This window comes from Neopsephotus bourkii, unplaced genomic scaffold, assembly GCF_033783945.1.
Source record: "Neopsephotus bourkii isolate Nb327-2 ecotype Australia unplaced genomic scaffold, CSIRO-AGI_Nbou_v1 NB_873, whole genome shotgun sequence".
NCBI lineage: Eukaryota > Metazoa > Chordata > Aves > Psittaciformes > Psittacidae > Neopsephotus > Neopsephotus bourkii.
The window spans coordinates 2499320-2518149 of NW_026901367.1; the positions used below are offsets into that span (position 1 = coordinate 2499320).

At 46.9% G+C, this 18830-nt stretch overlaps 1 protein-coding gene across 1 annotated transcript; it reads left to right on the forward strand.

Moving 5' to 3' along the window:
• The first annotated feature begins 648 nt into the window (after positions 1-648).
• BUB1 (BUB1 mitotic checkpoint serine/threonine kinase) lies at positions 649-17237 on the forward strand. The gene is made up of 25 exons (XM_061356940.1): positions 649-720; positions 898-1058; positions 1389-1533; positions 1890-2086; positions 2633-2673; positions 2937-3043; positions 4332-4384; positions 4490-4680; positions 5361-5521; positions 5865-6199; positions 7025-7077; positions 7578-7715; positions 8484-8579; positions 9214-9301; positions 9678-9759; positions 10628-10808; positions 11352-11430; positions 12296-12519; positions 12982-13122; positions 13953-14068; positions 15437-15598; positions 15799-15956; positions 16051-16228; positions 16472-16578; positions 16970-17237. The coding sequence occupies exons 1-25, from the start codon at positions 649-651 to the stop codon at positions 17163-17165; spliced, it is 3462 nt and encodes a 1153-aa protein (XP_061212924.1). The 3' UTR covers positions 17166-17237.
• The last annotated feature ends 1593 nt before the right edge of the window (positions 17238-18830 follow it).

Here is an 18830-nt window from a genome sequence, read left to right on the forward strand (position 1 = left end):
CACCAGAACTGCACACAGTGCTCCAGGAGAGGTCTCACGAGAGCAGAGCAGAGGGGCAGGATCACCTCCTTCGCCCTGCTGGTCACTCCTTTTGATGCAGCCCAGGATACGGTTGCTTTCTGGGCTGCAAGCACACACTGCAGCCGGCTCATGTTCATTTTCTCATGGACCAGCACCCCCAAGTCCTTCTCCTTGGGCTGCTCTGAATCTCTTCTCTGCCCAGCCTGTAGCTGTGCCTGGGATTGCTCCGACCCAGGTGTAGGACCTTGCACTTGGCATGGTTAAACTCCATGAGGCTGGCATCAGCCCACCTCACAAGCGTGTCAAGGTCCCTCTGGATGGCATTCCTTCCCTCCAGCATATCAACCGAACCACACAGCTTGGGGTCATCGGCAAACTTGCTGAGGGCGCACTCAATCCCCCTGTCCATGGCAGCGACGAAGATGTTAAACAAGACCGGCCCCAACCCCGATCCCTGAGGGACACCACTCGTTACTGGTCTCCAGCCGGACATGGAGCCATTGACCACAGCTCTTTGCGTGCGCCCATCCAGCCACACAGGGGCGGGGCCGCGCTCACCCAATGGGGTGACAAAGACAGGGCGGGCTCCCAGCGGAAGCGGGCGTGATTGGCGGAGCTCGGCAGCCAATGGGAGAGCTGCGCGGCGAGTTTGAATCCGTACAGCCGGTAGAGAGGGTGGAATATGGAGAGTGTCGTGAGGTGAGCGCGGCCGGGGCGGGGGCACCGGGGGGGTGCCGAGGGGCTCCCGGTCCCGGTCCCGGTCCCGGTCCCGGTCCCGGTCCCGGTCCCGGTCCCGGTCCCGGTCCCGGTCCCGGTCCCGGTCCCGGTCCCGGTGCAGAGGGGAGCCCCGGCCTTTGTCCCGGGTGTGGTTTGCAGCCGGAGCTGTGTGGGGTGTCCTGGGCCAGGCCTCTCTCTGTGTGTGTGTGTGGACGGGAGGGCTGCGCTGAGCGCGGCCTGACCCCACCTTTGTCTTGCAGGAGCTTCGAGGCTCAGATACGGGACTACCGAGGGACCGACCCGCTGGAGCTATGGGACAGGTCAGCACCGCTGCTGGGCGCGGCAGGGCTCCTCACGGAGTACAACAGTGGGGGTTGAAAGGGACCTTAAAGCTCCTCCAGCTCCAACCCCTGCCACAGGCAGGGACCCCTTCCACTGGAGCAGCTTGCTCCAAGCCCCTGTGTCCACCCTGGCCTTGAGCACTGCCAGGGACGGGGCAGCCACAACTTCTCTGGGCACCCTGTGCCAGCGCCTCAGCACCCTCACAGGGAAGAGCTTCTGCCTTATCTCCAACCTGACTTTACCCTGTTCCAGTTTGAAAGCAAGGCTGAGTTTGAGCAGTTGTTCTGAGTTGCTTGGGTGTGTTTCAGGTACGCGCAGTGGGTAGAAGGATGTCTTCCCCCTCAAGAGAAGCAGAGCCGCTTGCCCAGCCTCCTGGAGCAGCTTGTAAGGATGTTCTTGAGCGAGAAGAGGTACTACGAAGATCCGAGATTTGTTAACTACTGCATTAAGCTGGTAGGTGTATGCTTTGGGGTTAGAATTAAGCTCTCCTAATAAGGCAAAGCTGTCCTGCCATTCTGTAGCTCTGATCAGAGAGCTGTGGGAGGAAAAGGAGCCCTCAGGGAGGTGGTGTGGAACTTAGATGTATTGCTGCTCTCTGTAGGAGCGCTGAGGACTTCTCCTTTCTGCTGAAGGACAGCATATACCTTTAGTACTCTGTTATTCAGCTGCTTGGCTTGTTAGGTGTCACATCTGGCCTTGCTTTAGAACACAATGCTTCCCTATGGTGGTAACTAATAAATTGTTACTGGGTTTGTTTGCTTCTTCCTTGGATGTATTTGAAAGCATTCATGCACCTTTATCTCACGCAGGCAGGGTTCATCTCTTCTCCTTGCCAGTATTTCGACTACCTGCATGGGCAGGGCGTTGGAGCAAGGGCATCGAGCTTCTACATTGCTTGGGCTCAGCAGCTCATCAGCGAGGGCAAGGCACAGCACGCGGGAGCTGTCCTTCAGAGAGGACTTCACAACCAGGCCCAGCCACGGGAGAGCCTGCAGCAGCTCTATGGGTAACTGATGCATCCTTCACCTGTGGGGCTGTTCGGAGCGTTGATTTGGTGTTCTTTTCTTGTGTGTATGTGCTACAGCTGAGGCAATGATTGGGTTTGTTAGACGTAGGTATAAGCTTAAGAATGCTTCTTTGCCTTTCAGTATCTGTTGGATGTTTTGGAGGGGGTGTCTATAAAACCTGTACCAGTCTTCAGCAAAGCAGGGCCGAGAAAGAAGACCAGTTTATTGACTGGTTTCGTGTCTAGTGTCTGTTAAGTAGATTTAAACTGTAAAGATGGGTAGCCCTGCCTGCTTCAGGCAGCCTACCTGGGAAATACTGGTGTGAACTTCACTACTTGGAAGCTCAAGCTTCACGGATATGTCCATGTGCAGTAATCAGCACCCTGTAACTGCCTTGGGTTTTTAGTGCTGCGATTCATGGTATGATGACTATACTTTTAGTGCTGCGATACATGGTATGATGACTAATCAAAGGTTCCTGGGGCTGGGGAGGTGTGAGGGACAGCTATATATAATGACAATAACTGTCTCTTCTTGCAATTTAGCTGGCTGCAGAACTCTGATCCTCAGAATCCTCCTTTGCAAGGTGAGGCTCAAGGTACCTGCCTGGGAGCTGTAGCTTGATTAGATGAGTCTTTTACCTCAACCAGAGAGTTTTGTCACTGAAGAAATGAAGTTTCCCATAGAAACTGAGTCTTTTTTCCCCTATTTTCCTGGCTACTGTTAAAATTCTGAAGGGAAGTGTCTTCAAAATCAGTTCTTAATTTTCTAATGCTTAAAGTGAATAGAAACTCATAAATGAGAAAACGATTCCTACTCATTAATGCAAACCCATATTACCTGTCCCAGGTGCTGCTGTTATGAAACCTCTTCAAACTTCACATGCTGCAAATCTAATGGCTCCTCAAAAGAGTGTTTCAAATAACAATGAGACCACATATGCCTGCAAGAATCAGGTGAGTGACTATTCATAAGTGATGTTGTGGAGCCCTCACAAAGGTTAGATTGAAGAGCTTGACTGAGTAAGGATGATAAAACATATTAACTGTGTCTGGTGTGGCTCAGGAGTGTTCCTGATGGGTTTATACTGCCACATCCTCATAGATATATCTCAACTGGGAAGTGTTGGGACACACTTTTAGTTCCAGTTGGCATATTTCCAGAAGCCTAAGCAGAGATTTGATCCATCCAGCTGGTTGCTTTCTTCACAGGAGGAATGTTATCAATAGATCCTGTGCCAGTTGTGCTCCCTGGAAACTGCCTACACTGAATTTTGGTGAAATTCAAGTTGCTTCTTAAATATCCTCTTTAGGAATGAATAAAGATAATGGCAGAGGATGGGAAGTGTCTGGGCTTGTTCTCAGTGGGATGGTGGTTTCTTATAGAAGCCAGTCTAAACTGGGAAATGAGTAGGAGGTGACTTTAGCACAGTTCTTGAGTGCCTCTGCAGCTTGCCAGCTCAGTCTAACAAGTTCCAGCTCAGGCCCTGTTCATACCTCATGAGCCATCTGGAGTTAGCTTTACAGTGGGAATACTGGCACCCTGTAGTCATCTTCCTTCACCTCCTTCCCCACAATAAAACAGCAGAACAAAGAAACCATACTTGTAACTCAGCAGCACCCGTCCTTCTGAGGTTTGTCAGAGCTGGTTACAGTTCAGCGCAGTGAGAAGGTGACCAGGGAGGGAAACTACAGCCTGTGTAAGAAACACCTGGAACCTTCTTCAGCTTGGCCCTGTTTCCTAAAGTGCTCCTGACACTTAGTTTGGTATTGCCTACGGACTGTGGAAGGTATCGTGGGGGATGGAATAGAGTTAAAGCTTCCCGTGTCTGCTGCCTGTTCCTTAGCCCCGAGGTTGGACAAAGAATGAAACTGGGGGGGGCATCAGGTCTGCTCTTAACAAACTCAAGTGATCTGTAGCTTGCATTCCAGATTTCTGGAATAGAAGCTCCCTGTTCACCTAGCTCCAGTATCCAGATATCCTCTCTGGATAGTTCCAGTATCCATCTTCAGAAAGCTCTCTGAGATTACAGCAGACTGTTACATGGCTAACTGTTCAGGCTCTGAAGACCGGTAGAGCTCTTTCTGATCTCCTCTTGCCATGCTCGTGGTCTGAATTGTCATCCCTTCAATCAGAATTAAATAGTGGGGGCTTTATGGTTGCTGGTCCTGTCAAAATGGGTGCTTAACTGTAATACTAGAACTGCTTCTATTTTAGTGTATTATTTCCCCTTTCCTCCTTTAGGGTCCTGATTCTGCTGGTGCTCAGTCCTGTTCTTCTGGTGGAAGAGAAGAAGTGTAAGTGGGTTTGGATTTTTAAATTCATAGTGTGGGGAAATTTAACACATTCCTGGCATAAATCCACCAAACTTGAATAGAGCTTTTCCATGTTTTTCCTTGCAGAAAGTATGTCACATACATCTCCAAATCGGAAGTCCGTCCTAAGTCATCCTCTGCTGGTGTTGAGTGTGAGCAGGTTGCGATGTATGATAAGAACCTGCTCATCTGTGAAGGCTCCGAGCTTTCCTTTGAGGAGCTGAGAGCCAAGAGATACTTCAAGAAGTACGAGCGCCTCAGGAGGCACCAGGAATGGGGTATTCCTCCTTTTCCATCTAGCTATTCCAGAAACGTTTTCATGTCCTTGGAAAACTAATACTGGGCTGCAGTGATTTCTCTTTCAACCTCTCTTCTGAAGCCTGGAAGCCTTCTCAAAGCCCAAGTTAGCATCCCTGTATGGAAATGGGGTGGGATGAGCTTGGAAACATCAGGTAGCATGCCAAACAATTGACACCAATATTTACTGTTTAAGCTCATCCCTTAGGTTTGTCTTTTCAAACATGGGTTTTCAGTGGTGTTTCTTGTGGGCAAAGTGTGAGCAGCTCTGAGCAGTCCTGGTTACCCTGATGTGAGCTCAAGCTGTGGCTCTCTGCCACCTGGAGTTCAGGATGGAGAGCATCTTGGATCCTACCAGTAGGCTGTAATCAAAGGCAGCCCAGAGGACAATTTAAGCTGTCATATGGTTCTTTATGATGCCATGCTTTGTCCTTGGCCCAAGTTAGTCACAGGCTGCCCAGAGAGGTTGTGAATGCACCATCTATGATCCTACGTGGGGAAACAACTGCTTCTCCCAAACTTGTGCCCCTGTAGCCGAGCTCTGTCTATTGTGCAGACTATATATCTAAATTTAAAACCCAAAGCAGCTTGTAATGGCTGTTGAAAAATTAATTTGGATGCTGATTAACTGTTTCACTTACTATCGTTGTTCAATCCTTAGAGAAAGAAGAGAGAGACTCCATAAGGAAAAAGGAGTCGGCTGTCCTTGAACTGCAAGCCCTGCAGCAGAAGCTGGAGCAGCTCACCCAGCTCACCAAAAGCTTGAAGGAGACCAAACTGGAACCAGCAGCTACAGCATCAGCTGGGCCAAATGGGACAGTGGTGAGTACGTATCCTGTGATTGACAGGAGCTTGTCCTAATGAGCCTATCCCACAATCTAACCATGCTTTGGACAGTCACCAGAACAGATTGCTAACCAAACCTGCCAGTTCAGGCTGCAGTATTGGCTACTGTAGATAGCTGGCATAACTTTAAATACTCAGTGATATGTAATTTGATTGTTAAACCCAAAGGTTCGTTTTTGCTTCTCCATGATTTAGTTTTAATTTCTTATGGAAGTTAGGCATGAAAAACTGTTCTGGTTCTGCAGAAATAAAAAGAAAATGGCAATGGCTCTACTTGTAGGGGTATTTGAGTGTAAAGGAGCATTTCCCATCCCTAAAGGTGCATTCACATGTGACAGCCAGCGCTGCTCCTCAACAGAACTGGAGGGCATCTTGCCAAACTTCACACCTACAGAACACCCAAGGGCTGGTACCAGACCAGCCTCAGGCAAGTGCTTTATCAGCCACTGCTCCTACACTGCAGCCAGGGAAAGCCACTGGCCACCGGAAGACATCAACCTCCCTGTGGGAAGAAACGTGTAAGAAGGATGCAGCCAGGACTCAGCCAGAGCTTGGACAACCCCAGAAGAGTTTGTTACAGCATCCCTTCAATAATGCTTCAACTCGGGAACGGGCACGTCCTGACTCTGCTCTTAACTGGAGCACTGGAGAAAAGTATGTATAAACAGGCTAATCCTTGCTCTTATGCTCTCTTCAGCATCTATACTTCAACTGAGAATTAACTAAAAAAGCCTTTCTTCCTCTTCTGAAAACAAAATAATCTGAAATGGCAGGGTGAAACCAGTATTTAAATCTAGATCAAACTTCCCTAACATAGAATCCTCCTTTCAGTTGTTAATTCCTTTGTAATAACAAAGAGGAAACAGAGTGTGTAACTGCAGTAATCATTCAGCATTGCTGGCTTTGGCATGCCTGAAATAAACAGGATATGCTCAGTTCCTGCAGGTCCCATACACTGCATCTTGGCCACAGAGATCTCCAGAGAAGAAAAAAAGTGCTTGTATTTATCTTCAGTACATCTTGCTTGCCTGACTTGGCTTAATACAGGAAACAAAGCTGAGGGCAAAGGGAGAAGCCTAGCTTGGCAAAGCAAGCCTGCCTGGGTGGCCTTGGCCAACCAGTTGTCATTCACTTACTTTACAGAGTTATTTGGAGGTAAACTGTGCCCAAGAAGAGTATGTAATGCCTGGGTTTCAGCCTTTCTAAAGGACTCTGCTGCCTTTCAAGTTTTATACCTATTGACAGTGTATGAGAAGCTTTCTTAGGGGCAGCCTCTAATAACATTCTAAAGGATCTCTCACTTGCTTCGTTTGTGAGACTTGAAAGTCATTCATGGGGGATAAAAATAGGATCACAAGTTGTGTTTGGGACATCTCCTTTGTTCCAGACTGGGAAAGGCCTCTTTACTGTTTAGAATGAAGCTGGAATTTAAATAATGGCTTTTATTTCAAGCTAATGTTGTTAATCTTCCCTTTGAAGGCACTCCAACAAGAGAGCTGCTATGCTGACATCTGCTGTGGATGTGAAAGAAGGTAATAAGCCCAGTTTTGATAAAGACTGATGCTATCGGTGTGACTGGCTGGTGATCAACAGCATGTGGCTGCTAGTTCCAACCCCATCTAAGCTTTCTGACTTTCTTAACTCTATCCCTGCATGCTTGGGCAGTGTCTCTATATCCCTTCCCATCACTTTTCCACCTTGTGAGCAATCCCTTTTTGTTTGAGTTTGGTCAGGAGTTCACTGTCCTTGCTGGCTCCCTGCCTCCTTTGCTTTCTGTGTCAGAATGGATCATTCCTGTGAACTGAAGATGGGCACCAAGGGCACCCATCTGCCCAAGCTCCCATTTGCCCTTCAGGGCACTCTCCCTTGGGAATCTGCCAAGCAGATCTGTGCACAAGACAAAATCTGTCCCAAAAGTCTGGGCTGTCATTCTGCTCCTCAACCCATTTGCTTCTCTCACGACAGTTTGCTTTCTACTGAAAGGTTAAGGAACAATCCCAGGCTACTTCAGAAATTCCCTTGTTCTCTTTAGCATCTAGAGTGGGGAATTCTTCCTTTGCTTCTGGAAATGCTTCTCAAGCCACCCCGAACACATCGCTGGGAGGAGCAACACAGGCCACACCATTCAAAGTGCAGCCTTCACCTACAGTTCATACGAAGGAAGCACTGGGTAAGCACCTGGAGTACTATGCTAGTTCCACTGGAGGCAATGGGATCTTGCCTGATAACTTAGGTGGAGCCACCTCTACAAGGGCATTGTCTAGGGCATGTGCACCATCCAGTCAAAGAGGAAAATGAAGTTAAACTGGTATTCTTCTTCTGCTGTTGTCTGCATGACCTAAAACTTTTGACAAGTAATAGATGCTTTAGTAACACCCCAGCAGCCACATGGATACATCCAGACACTCCTGGATAAGTTACTGGGGATACACCTATAGGCTTCTTCCTTGGCTTCTGAGCTGCTCTTATCAATACTGCCAGGGGCTCCTCTTTCTGAGCTGGAGACCTACAAGAAACTAATGTGGAAGAACGTTATGTAGTTAGTAGGTCAGCTCTGGGTGATGCTGAGCTTCCCCCAAAGCTGCAGCAAGGGTGACTTATGCAAAAGGTCTTTGATTATTTAACAGACATTGTCAATTCTAAACATTGCTTTAGTTTTCCAAATATCTAAGGAGATAAAGCAGAGACAAAAACTTGCTCCTGTGGCAGAATTGAAATCTCATAGCACCAACAAGTATGTGTTGGCCAAGCTGGATCCCCCTGGTTCAGTTGTCTGGAGTGTTTAAATGCACTAGGAAGGATTTTGATAAATCATAGGAATATTATAATGCATTGGCATTGGGTTTGACTACTGCACAATGGAAGAACCTCTGAAAACCACTTCTACTGGGTGTGATATTCCTTGGGTTTGGGGTATTAATTTTACTCATTTATTTAGGATTTCTCATGGATATGTTTCAAACACCCATCCTGCCTGAACCATCTCCTCTGGACGAAAGTGAGGAGCAATTTGAAGCCTTCTGCAGAAAGAGTGGTAGGTGCTATTTATGTCCTTCACTCCATGATATTTCCTGCTTTTATTCCCCATTTCCCCCTCCCACCAGTCCTGATAGCTCTGAGATAAGTAACAGTTTGAGGAGGTGAGAAGAAACAGCTTCTTTCCTGGTAATTTAATTTACTGACAAGATCTAAACCTTGATGCGTGGTCAGAGAAGAGCAGAAGCACTTCACTGTTAGCAAACCTATTGATGCTTCTCTGTAGAGAATTCCCTAGTGTTTAAAACCTAACTTTGAAAGAGCACAGCTTCATGTGAGTAAAGCTTTTTACTAAAGCATTTTGGAGGCTGGGTTTTAGTATCTGAATCACCAGCTCGTTGTAACAGTTGAAAACCAGGCAGTAGCAGTGGCTGACAAGAGTGAGCAGTGAGGTATTTCACAACTGGTCAGATGCAGCCAAGAAAGCTTCTGTATTCCTGGGCCAGCCTTGGGTTTGGGGTGGAAAAGTCTTACTCATTTCCAAGAGCTTATAGGAAAGACAATTTGAGGGAATTCTGAGGATGCTTCAGGATGCAGCCATGAGCACCAGTTGCCTGGTTAGGGGTGAAAATGTGACTGTTCATATGCTCTTCATGGGGTGAAGGTAACATTGGTTGTCTTCTGTTTTTAAGACACTGATGGAAGTGTGAAACCCGTTGTGATCCCTGTCGTGCCTGCGTTTTCTATCTTTGAAGATGAAAATGAGAAGGAGAACAATGGGTAAGGAGCAGAAAAGTAACACCTGAGTTAAGAATTCCATGTAGGATTGATTCTGTCCTATAGAACTGCTGTGACTGTATTTGCAGTACCACGACTGGCTTGAATACAGCCACTAGCAGCTGTGTGGAAGTGGCTTGAGAAAGCTGCAGTTGCTTCTCTGTGGAATTGCACAACTTCTTTGTTTGGACAGTGCTTGAGGTGCTTAATTTTCTGGATAAGTGTGGCTAGTTTGTTCCTTTGAGCTACTGCAGCTTCCCTAAGTGTCTGCAAATGGGGTTGGTTAAAGGAATGAAAGTTCAAACCAAGCAGCCTTTGTTATGATCAGTCGGTCTGGAAGAGCCTGAACCCTCAGATTCCAAACTACCTCTTTTGTCAGGATCCCACAGCATAAAACCAAGTCAGAAGAGCCCAGAACTGTTGGAGAACGTCCCTTGACCGACTGTACAGCAAATACAGAAGTGAGTGTTTGATATTACTGCAAGAATTAGCCTTAAAAATGGGTTATGTAGTTAGAGGGGATAGCAGAGATGGCCGCATTTACCTCTGGTCTGCCCCAGTCCTGCAAAAGTCTAATGAATGAACTCAACAGAAATCTAGATACTCTCCCATTGCCTGCCAATGGGATGTGTCTTTCCAGTTAATTTTCATAAAGCTTCTAGGAATTTCCTTTTGGAGAACTCTATCCCTAGAACAAATCTGACTGCACTAAATGCGAGGGTTTGGCAAGGAGGAATGGCTTTAACCTGACAGAGGGGAGATTCAGATTAGATATAAGGATGAAATTCTTCACTAGGCAGGGTGCCCAGAGAAGCTGTGGCTGCCCCATCCCTGGCATTGCTCAAGGCCAGGTTGGACACAGGGGCTTGGAGCAAGCTGCTCCCGTGGAAGGGGTCCCTGCCTGTGGCTGGGGTTGGAGCTGGAGGAGCTTTAAGATCCCTTCAACCCAAATCATTCCATGATTCTCTTTGGGAGAGGAAGGACAGGGAGCAAAAGAAACTTAACCTCTTGACAGTTTTCACAGCTAAGGGGATGTATAAAGCTTCAGTCTGCTTGGGTACAAGTCATGGCTGAGTAAGGAGATGGGCCTTTTCATTCTCCTCTTACTTTTTTTTGCCTAGTGTATCGCTGGTTATTCCCAACATCCAGATCTGGTACAGGACTCTGTAAGCCTGCCATTTAGGTTATATTGCCATTCCTTAGTTTTTCTAACGCTGTAAGCTGACACGTGCAGGCTCAGCATTACTGAACTGACTGCAGAGGCTGCTGTAGGGTTACACTGTAGGATGGCTTAGTTTTAAATCTTTATATCTTCTTTTCCTTGTCTAGGAAGAAACAGGGACAGCAGAGTTCCTGAGGGATGATTATACAGTGTGGAATCTCCCAAGCAGTAATAAAACATTAGCTCCCAGTCCAGACAACACAAGAGACTTTGCACGAGCTGCCCAGCTCGTATCGACACCATTTAATTACCTCTCAGCACACCCACAACAAGCTTTGGAGGACAGAGGTAAAGTAAGGAATACTCCAGGTTGGGAGCATGTAACTCAGTGCTGCATCACTCCATTTCTGTGCCCTGGTTACCTCAAAGGCTTTGCCACATACCACACAGGTATGGCTCCTGCTGCTGCCACTTCAGAGCAGGACAGCATCTGGGAGCACAGCCTGGCCCAGCACATGAGCTTTCCAAGGGCTTTTAACAGGGGGAATAAGAGAAGGTGGCAAGGGAAAAGAGAGGCTTTCATTGTGCTGTCAAACTGCTGCTCTGAACTGTTCCAAGGGGTTGCAAGTAGTCATAAAATTGCCTGGAATCCCAGCACCACCTTCATCTGGGGGCAGCTTTATGCTTGTCTGCCTCTCTTTAGTCCTGGAATACACTCTCTAAAGAACTAGTTTTACTCATCTGTTTTAAAATGGGCTTTTGTTCAGTTCTAGTTTTTGTGATACCTTGGCAGCTTTCACAGCTTCACCTTTTAGTCCTGGCAAGAAGACTGTATGTGCTTGCCTTTGGGGATATTAAACGTTTGCTGTTGTTCCTCCTCCCTTTGTTCAGCTCGTGGGGATGACTTGCCACAAATGGATCTGGAGTTTTCTGAAGAGCTACACAAGCAGCCAAAAGCGAAGAAGCTGAGGTATGTCATGGCTTGTGGAGCTTCCCAAGACTTGAGAGCACTGGGTAAATAATCCCTGCCAGAGCAGGCAGGTCTGATAAGCTGCTCTTGACAGGAGTTTTCCAGCTATTCTAGAGCTGACGTGTTCATGTCAGGCTGACTGTGCTCACTGTAAATCTCAGCTCTTTGTGGAGGTAAATGAACCTAAAAATATTCCTATGGTTTGCATTCCCTGACACATTTACATTAAAAGTTAACTATCCAAAACATTTTAATGGCTGTGTATCATAGAATAACAGAGTGGTCTGAGTTGGAAAGGACCTTAAGGCTCCTCCAGCTCCAACCCCTTCCACTGGAGCAGCTTGCTCCAAGCCCCTGTGTCCAACCTGGCCTTGAGCACTGCCAGGGATGGGGCAGCCACAGCTTCTCTGGGCACCCTGTGCCAGCGCCTCAGCACCCTCACAGGGAAGAGCTTCTGCCTAAGAGCTCAGCTCAGTCTCCCCTCGGGCAGGTTCAAGCCATTCCCCTTGGCCTGTCCCTACAGGCCCTTGTCCCAAGCCCCTCTCCAGCTTTCCTGCAGCCCCTTTAAGCACTGGAAGACTGTTGTAAGGTCTCTCCCTGAGCCTTCTCTTCAGAGTATGTAAAATTACTGCTTTCTTTTCAATATTGGCTGAATTTGCTGGCTGGTGAACTTGAAAGCTACTAGACTATGGGTAGCATGAAGTGATCAACTCTTACTTTCTTAGGGAATGTTCACTTTATTTATCTTAATGTTGGTTATGGCCAAGGTCACCAGGGTGCACTTTTGACACGTTTTTCCTTCCTGAAGATGTATAAACCCCATGGCAGTACTGTCAGGTACTAATGCTTTGTTTTAAATACACAGCCCTGCTCTTCAACACATTGCAGAACAAGGAGAGCATCAAGGAAATGTCTTGAAACAAGGCAATGGAATTCCAGGACCTGCTACAGCTGCTTCTCAAAGGCTACATGAGCAGACTGTCACCAGCAGAGCTGAGTATTCCTCATCTGCTGGGCTGGACAGAATTCCCCATGAAAAGCTGCCTGGAGCTGGGCAGGATAGGACAGCCCGGAGTGTTAGAGCTGCAGGTACAGAGCATTGCATCCATTTCCTTCCATCACATCTGACAATGGAGTGGTGTCCTGTTCTTGCAGCAGTGCTGTGTTCCAACATGAAAGTGCTCACTGCAGTGAGCAAATTGTCTCATGGCTCCTGGAAGGAGATTGCTTGGGACAGATGATGTGAGGAAGGACAAGAGTCTTGTACCTGTATTACCTGATGCCAAAGATACTCTGAAGTACAGGAGTACTCGGGATTATTTAAGGATTCATTGCTAGTTAGGCCTCAAATCTATCAGAAACGTCTGCCTGGGCAGCTTTAAGAGGTATAAAAGCTGGGTTGTCAAAATTGAGGAATACTTCACTTATCTCTCTTTGGGGTTTTTGATGTTTATTCTGGTTTTTCTTTTAAATCAGTGATGCTCTTTCAAGCTTGTGTTACCTCTATGGAGAGACACTTTGCTTATAGCACTTTTTCTTCTTTCCATGAAGTCCTCGTTGAGAACCCTTGGGATAAGGAATTGATTTGCCAGCTCTTATCAGAGCTTCCTAAACCACTCCACACCTATGCCAACTACTTTGAGTGGAAATCTGCAGTTCCACCCATCAGGCTGAAGGCTGACCTCTCGCTGGGTAAGAACCACCTCAAACATCTCACTTGTTAAGCATTTCTTGACTGTTTTCTGGAAACCTCTGATTTCTCCTTCACCTGTGTGTATATCCAGAGAGCTTCCAGATTATCTAAACCTCAGCTCTGAAGTTAGACCTGGTTTTTGGTTTGCCTTTCATCAGCATTTTTGAACAGACATTCTGAGTAAGGATTTTCCTGGTTTTCCTCATAATCTGTGAGAGAGCTCTCAAACTGTGTCCAGAGCAGCACCAGTCCTGCGTCAACAGAGTCTGTACGACAGCAGTTGCAACATACTTGTATGACTTAACCATTAGTGTTTACTTTTTAAGAAATGCACTTTGGAATCTGATTGCTTCCAGGGAGTCAGCCTAAAATAGAAACACTGATTATTTTGTTTAGCATGTGGCACTTCACACGCTACTTGTTCTCTTCTGTGGAGAAGAGACTTGTAGAGAAAGACTGGCTCGAGGGTTAAAGCAATAACTTACATAGGGACTGTAGTGATAGGACAAGGGGTGATGGGTTAAAACTGAAACAGGGGAAGTTTAGATTGGATATAAGGAGGAAATTCATTCCTGTGAGGGTGCTGAGGCACTGGAATGGGTTGCCCAGGGAGGTTGTGAATGCTCCATCCCTGGCAGTGTTCAAGGCCAGGTTGGACAGAGCCTTGGGTGCCATGGTTTAGTGTGAGGTGTCCCTGCCCATGGCAGGGGGGTTGGAACTGGGTGATCTTAAGGTCCTTTCCAACCCTGACTATTCTATGGTTCTATGAGTAGTGGTCCCTCTTCCATGAAGTCTGCACGCAAGGCTTAATGTTGTTAATCTCTTAAAGATTCCAGTACATTCCACGTGGACTGCTTGGTTGGAGAGGGAGCTTTTGCCCAAGTCTATCAAGCTTCCATTCTGGATGCAAGTAACCCTAGAAACAACCAGAAAGTAATATTCAAGGTAAGTACTGTTGATTTAGTGCAACTCTGCTGGAAGATTCTGGAGTCCTGTAGTAAATGACACCTATCCAGGGTGGAGGTTTCTTATTTATAAATATGAAGGAAAACATTATTGGTCTGTCCTCAAAGCTTTGCTCAGGTTGAGTGCTGTGGTGCTGGATTCGTTCTACATGGGAAGTTATTTACCCTCCTGGCTCAATTTGCCTCCTCATCTTTCCTTTACAAAGCAGTCACGAGTATCTAAGGAGTAAGACTGAAGCCAGGCCATCTTTCTCAGCTGAACAAAGGCAGCTACTTGTGCGAATGCTCTCAGTGCACAGAAAAAGGAGATCTGTGTGGCCTGATGACAAAATCGGAGCCATTCTTTGTTTCACATACATACCCACTGGCTTCCCCTGTGTGCAGCCAGCTCTCTGGTGGCAGCTGGCTGTGGGGCAGGCTTTGGGTGCTGCCTCTCTGGTGCAGTTATTAATAAACATGCTTGTGTTGTAGCTGGAGCAGCTCGCTCTGCTCTGCCCTGTCTCCTCGCAGGCTGCTCAGTGCAGGAATGAGCAACAGATGATAACATGTGTTTACATCAGAGCTGCTGCCAAGAGGAAAGTCTGCAACTGCGAGGTCAGCTTAGCCCATGAGGGTTACACTAGGTCACACCAAGCCGCATCTGCTGCTGGCTGAGAGGGCACGTGTACAGTTACTACAGTGGGGTTGTGTGGTTGAGTTGACACGCACAGGCACTCCCCCCCTTTAGCATTTCCACCTTAGATCTTAGATCTGGAGCCGTTGTGTGGATCTCTGCAACATTTACTCTTTCTTCTCTTCACAGTTTAAACTGAGAGCTTTCAAGTAGTTAAAGGTGACTTAAGGCTGGTGTTCTATTTTGGGCATCAGGTATTCAGCGTAGCAGGGGAAGTACTAGGGGAAGGAATCGGAAGGGTTTTCCTGTTTCAGCTTCAAAAGCCTTCTCTTTTATACAAAATGTCTGTTGCCAGCAGAAACATCAATGCTGCAGAAACAGTGACATTTTAAACAGCACAAAAGAGTGTATAAGCCAGGATGGAACCGTGGTGTGTAACTGAAGCCTTGATTCAAGAGGTTTAATCACCGAGTGTGTCAAACTGAGGTTCAGTACTGTAGACAGACATGTTTTATTTGGTCTAGAGGAAAAATACCCACTGTGCCACTAGAAAACAACCAAAAAACCCCGACCCGAGAAGAACTTTAGATTTTAATGCTCATAGTTTGAGTACATGAAATCACAAATTTAATAAATGGCTTATATACTCAGTATACTTAGACTGAGTATATACTCAATTAATACACAGATAGATTGAGTATATTAAGCTGAAGTCAGTCAACTCTCTGGTTACAGGTCCAGAAGCCTGCCAACCCTTGGGAGTTCTACATAGCAACACAGCTGGTGGAAAGGCTGGATCCAAGCATACACCATCTCTACATCCACTTGTACTCTGCTCACTTCTTCCAGAATGGAAGCATTTTGGTTGGTGAGCTCTACAACTATGGAACATTGCTAGTAAGTGTCATTGGCTTTTGCTCTGCAACATCTCTCCTCTCTTTGGAGTGCTGTTATATGGCGATATTGGTATGTCTCTTCTACTCTCCACTTCATGGACTTTCTTTATGGACTATTCTGTGTTTGTCAGCATGGATCTGTAATGCATATCAAGCTATTTCTGTGTAGCTGATGGTTCTTCACCATCTTTCTGATTGCAGAATGCCATAAACATATACAAGAAGCTCCCTGAGAAGGTGATGCCTCAAGCTCTTGTCATCTACTTTGCTGTAAAAATTCTTCATATGGTGGAAGAGCTCCACAGCTGCAAAATCATTCACGGTGACATCAAACCTGACAACTTCATACTTGGGGAAAGGCAAGTATTGCCTTTTGCTGCCTGAGATGCCATCACATCATGATGCCATAGCCTCGATGCTTAACATGATTGCTGCTTCTTGTTGTGGTTGAAGGTTCCTGGACAATGATACATGTGACATAGATGGTCTCTCTCACGGCTTGACACTCATTGACTTGGGCCAGAGTATAGACATGAAACTCTTTCCTGAGGGAACAGCATTCACTGCAAGGTGTGAAACATCTGGATTTCAGTGTATTGAAATGCTGACACAGAGACCGTGGAACTACCAGGTATGAGACTGCACAGACAGCTTGAACACTTGGAGCTGATGTGTGTGTCTGGGGTCAATAAATGCAGTATAGAAAGGTTAGACTCTTGCACTGGAGTTGTAGTTTCAGTTTGTTGCTTTAAAAACACAACCCTGAAGCCTCCTCTTACAGAGCTTGCCTTGTTGGCCCCACAGAGTGCTTTTCAGCTGGTTTTTAGTGGTCTCAATACATTTCTAACAGGAAACTTGTTTATGCTTTGTTTAGACAGACTACTTTGGCATTGCAGCAACAGTGTACTGCATGCTCTTTGGTACCTACATGCAAGTGAAGAATGAAAACGGTGTCTGGAAGCCTGAGGGAGCCTTCAGAAGGTTGGTGTCCAAAATAATCTATCTGACATGCACCAGTAGGAGCAGGTTTGAGGTTAGTTTCTGACACAGCTTTCAGTGTTGCTTGTGTGCACTTCTTGATGCCTTAAAACCTGGGTTCAGTGTATGGGGAAGTGCCTCAGAAAATCACTGACTCAAGCACAGGAAGCGTTCCAGTGGTGAACTGCAGTGTCCTCAGCTACTTGCTGCGTGGATGGAGGAAACAAGGAGGAAAAATCCCTTAGGTTCACTAAGCAACATGTCCCAGCTGTGTTACAGCCACATCTACAGTTGCTCCAGTCTATAACTGGGGAGGGAGCTGGGCAAATACAGGAAACAGTCTTGTAAGAGCTTGACTTCAGCGCTTCCTTGATGCGTGTTTGTCCCTTTGCAGGCTTGCCAATGCTGACCTGTGGAAAGAGTTCTTTGAGAGCATGCTCAACATTCCCAACTGCCAGAGCCTGCCTTCCCTGGGAGCCCTGCGCAGGAGGCTCAGGGACTTATTCTGCAGGTCCTATGCAAAGGAGATCAAGTTCCTTCGGAACAGGCTCGTTGTGTTGCTCATAGAACACAAGCGGTCACGGAAGTAAGCACCTGGTTTGCACAGCTACTGGGATCTGGTTTTATTGATGTGAAAGGTTTTCTAATGACCTGGTTTAGAAATAAATTCTTAGGCTTAACTTCAGGAGTAAGAACTTGCATCTTTCTACGCTTTTGTGGGGAAAAATGACACTAAAATTGTTTGTTCATTTAACTTGACCTGTGGGCATGTGGAAGACTGTAGTTGTCATAATATTGGGTGTTTCTAAAGGGAAAAAGAGCTGATGAGCAGCATTGTGCAGGTGAAGTAACTGCTTTCAACCTGCCCTGGGATTTTGGAGCAGGGAAAGGGGAGAGCATTGAATCAGTCATGGTGAAGGGACCTTGGAAAGAGTGCTCTGACTGGGAAGCAAGGACAGGGCCAAGTTTAGACCAGCTCTTGTATGCAGCTGACGGTGACAAATGCAGTCCAGGCTCATCTTTGACATGGCAAGTGTATGTGAGGCCTTGAGGATGCGTTTTCCCAACATGAAAAATGGTGAATGGGGCCTTTGGGGGGGAGTGAGTTGTTGGAAATGGGAATATAATTCCCAGCTGTGCCTCTATCATCATGGAAGACTCAGAGCATCAATTCTAAGAGAATCAAGGGCAGCAATGGGAAGTGAAATAACACATACGTGATGGGCTACCAGAGCATGAGCTCGTGTGGCTTTCCACAACTGATGAGAGAATACCCCATGGCCTCCAGGTGGAAGGAGAGGTCTTCTGTAGGTCTCTTCTCCCAAAAAGGCCACTGCAGGTGGAATGAATACAAGGAAGTGTGCTGGTTTGAGTTGTGATGAGGCATACACAGATGAGCAATGATGCTCAGAGCGCTGCTGCTGGTCTTTGAGGTTTGGGCTCCCTCCTTCACAGCCCTCCTGCTCTACCCTTTCTCTCAGGGACTTGTAGGTTAAAAGAAATCAAGGTTCTGCAGTGAGATAGGACTGAAGCCACACTTGCCACTTGTGTTGCAGTGCTTCTGTCCACCCACAACACAATTAGCAGAGATGAAGGGGAAAAAACCCTGAGGCAAGTGTCTGTCCTTCCTGGAACTGAAATGGCTGTTTTCTGGTTGTTAGGAGGCTTTGTTTTCTTTTACTGGGGCAGAAGATGGGGAAAATGCCAGGAAAGCATTCCTTTAAAGTGCCCAAACCACATAAGAACGATGTGCAGACTTTTGATCTGTTGAGAAGCTGGAGAGCACTTCCGTGGTGACGTGCGTTGAGGGGCTCCAGAGGATTTGGCAGCCTGTGGGATGCAGTTATCCTGATGCTGCTCACAGTCACCTTCATGCAGGGCCTGCTCTATAACCCTGTGAACAGGTAGAAAAGGGGATGTTTTACCAGCAGAGCCCCGGAGGGGGGTGAGGCATTCACTTTAGTTGTGCATCCATCCACAGGAGGGAGACAAACAACAGACTTTCCTCCATCTCCCTCCTCTTGCTGTATTTCAGGGGTGGTTTTCCTCTGTTTCAGTTTGCCAACATTGAAACCATGCTGTGGTTGGACAGCAGAGCTGAGCCCCGGGCAGCTGACACTGCCTGGGATAAGGGGAAGGTCAAGGATGCTGGGTTCATTCCAAGCAGGAATGTGTTTCAAAGGATGATTCTGCTCTTCCTGCTCTCGCATCTCAGTGCTTCCCGCAGCAAGTATGCTCTGGACTGATGCTTTCCC

Bases quoted from the DNA above. Each gene is read 5' to 3' on its own strand.
- BUB1 (XM_061356940.1), top strand. From the start codon at position 649: ATGGGAGAGCTGCGCGGCGAGTTTGAATCCGTACAGCCGGTAGAGAGG. The intron at 4,385-4,489 runs GTAAGTGGGTTT...TTTTCCTTGCAG, and splicing joins TCTGGTGGAAGAGAAGAAGT to AAAGTATGTCACATACATCT. The intron at 6,200-7,024 runs GTATGTATAAAC...TTCCCTTTGAAG, and splicing joins AACTGGAGCACTGGAGAAAA to GCACTCCAACAAGAGAGCTG.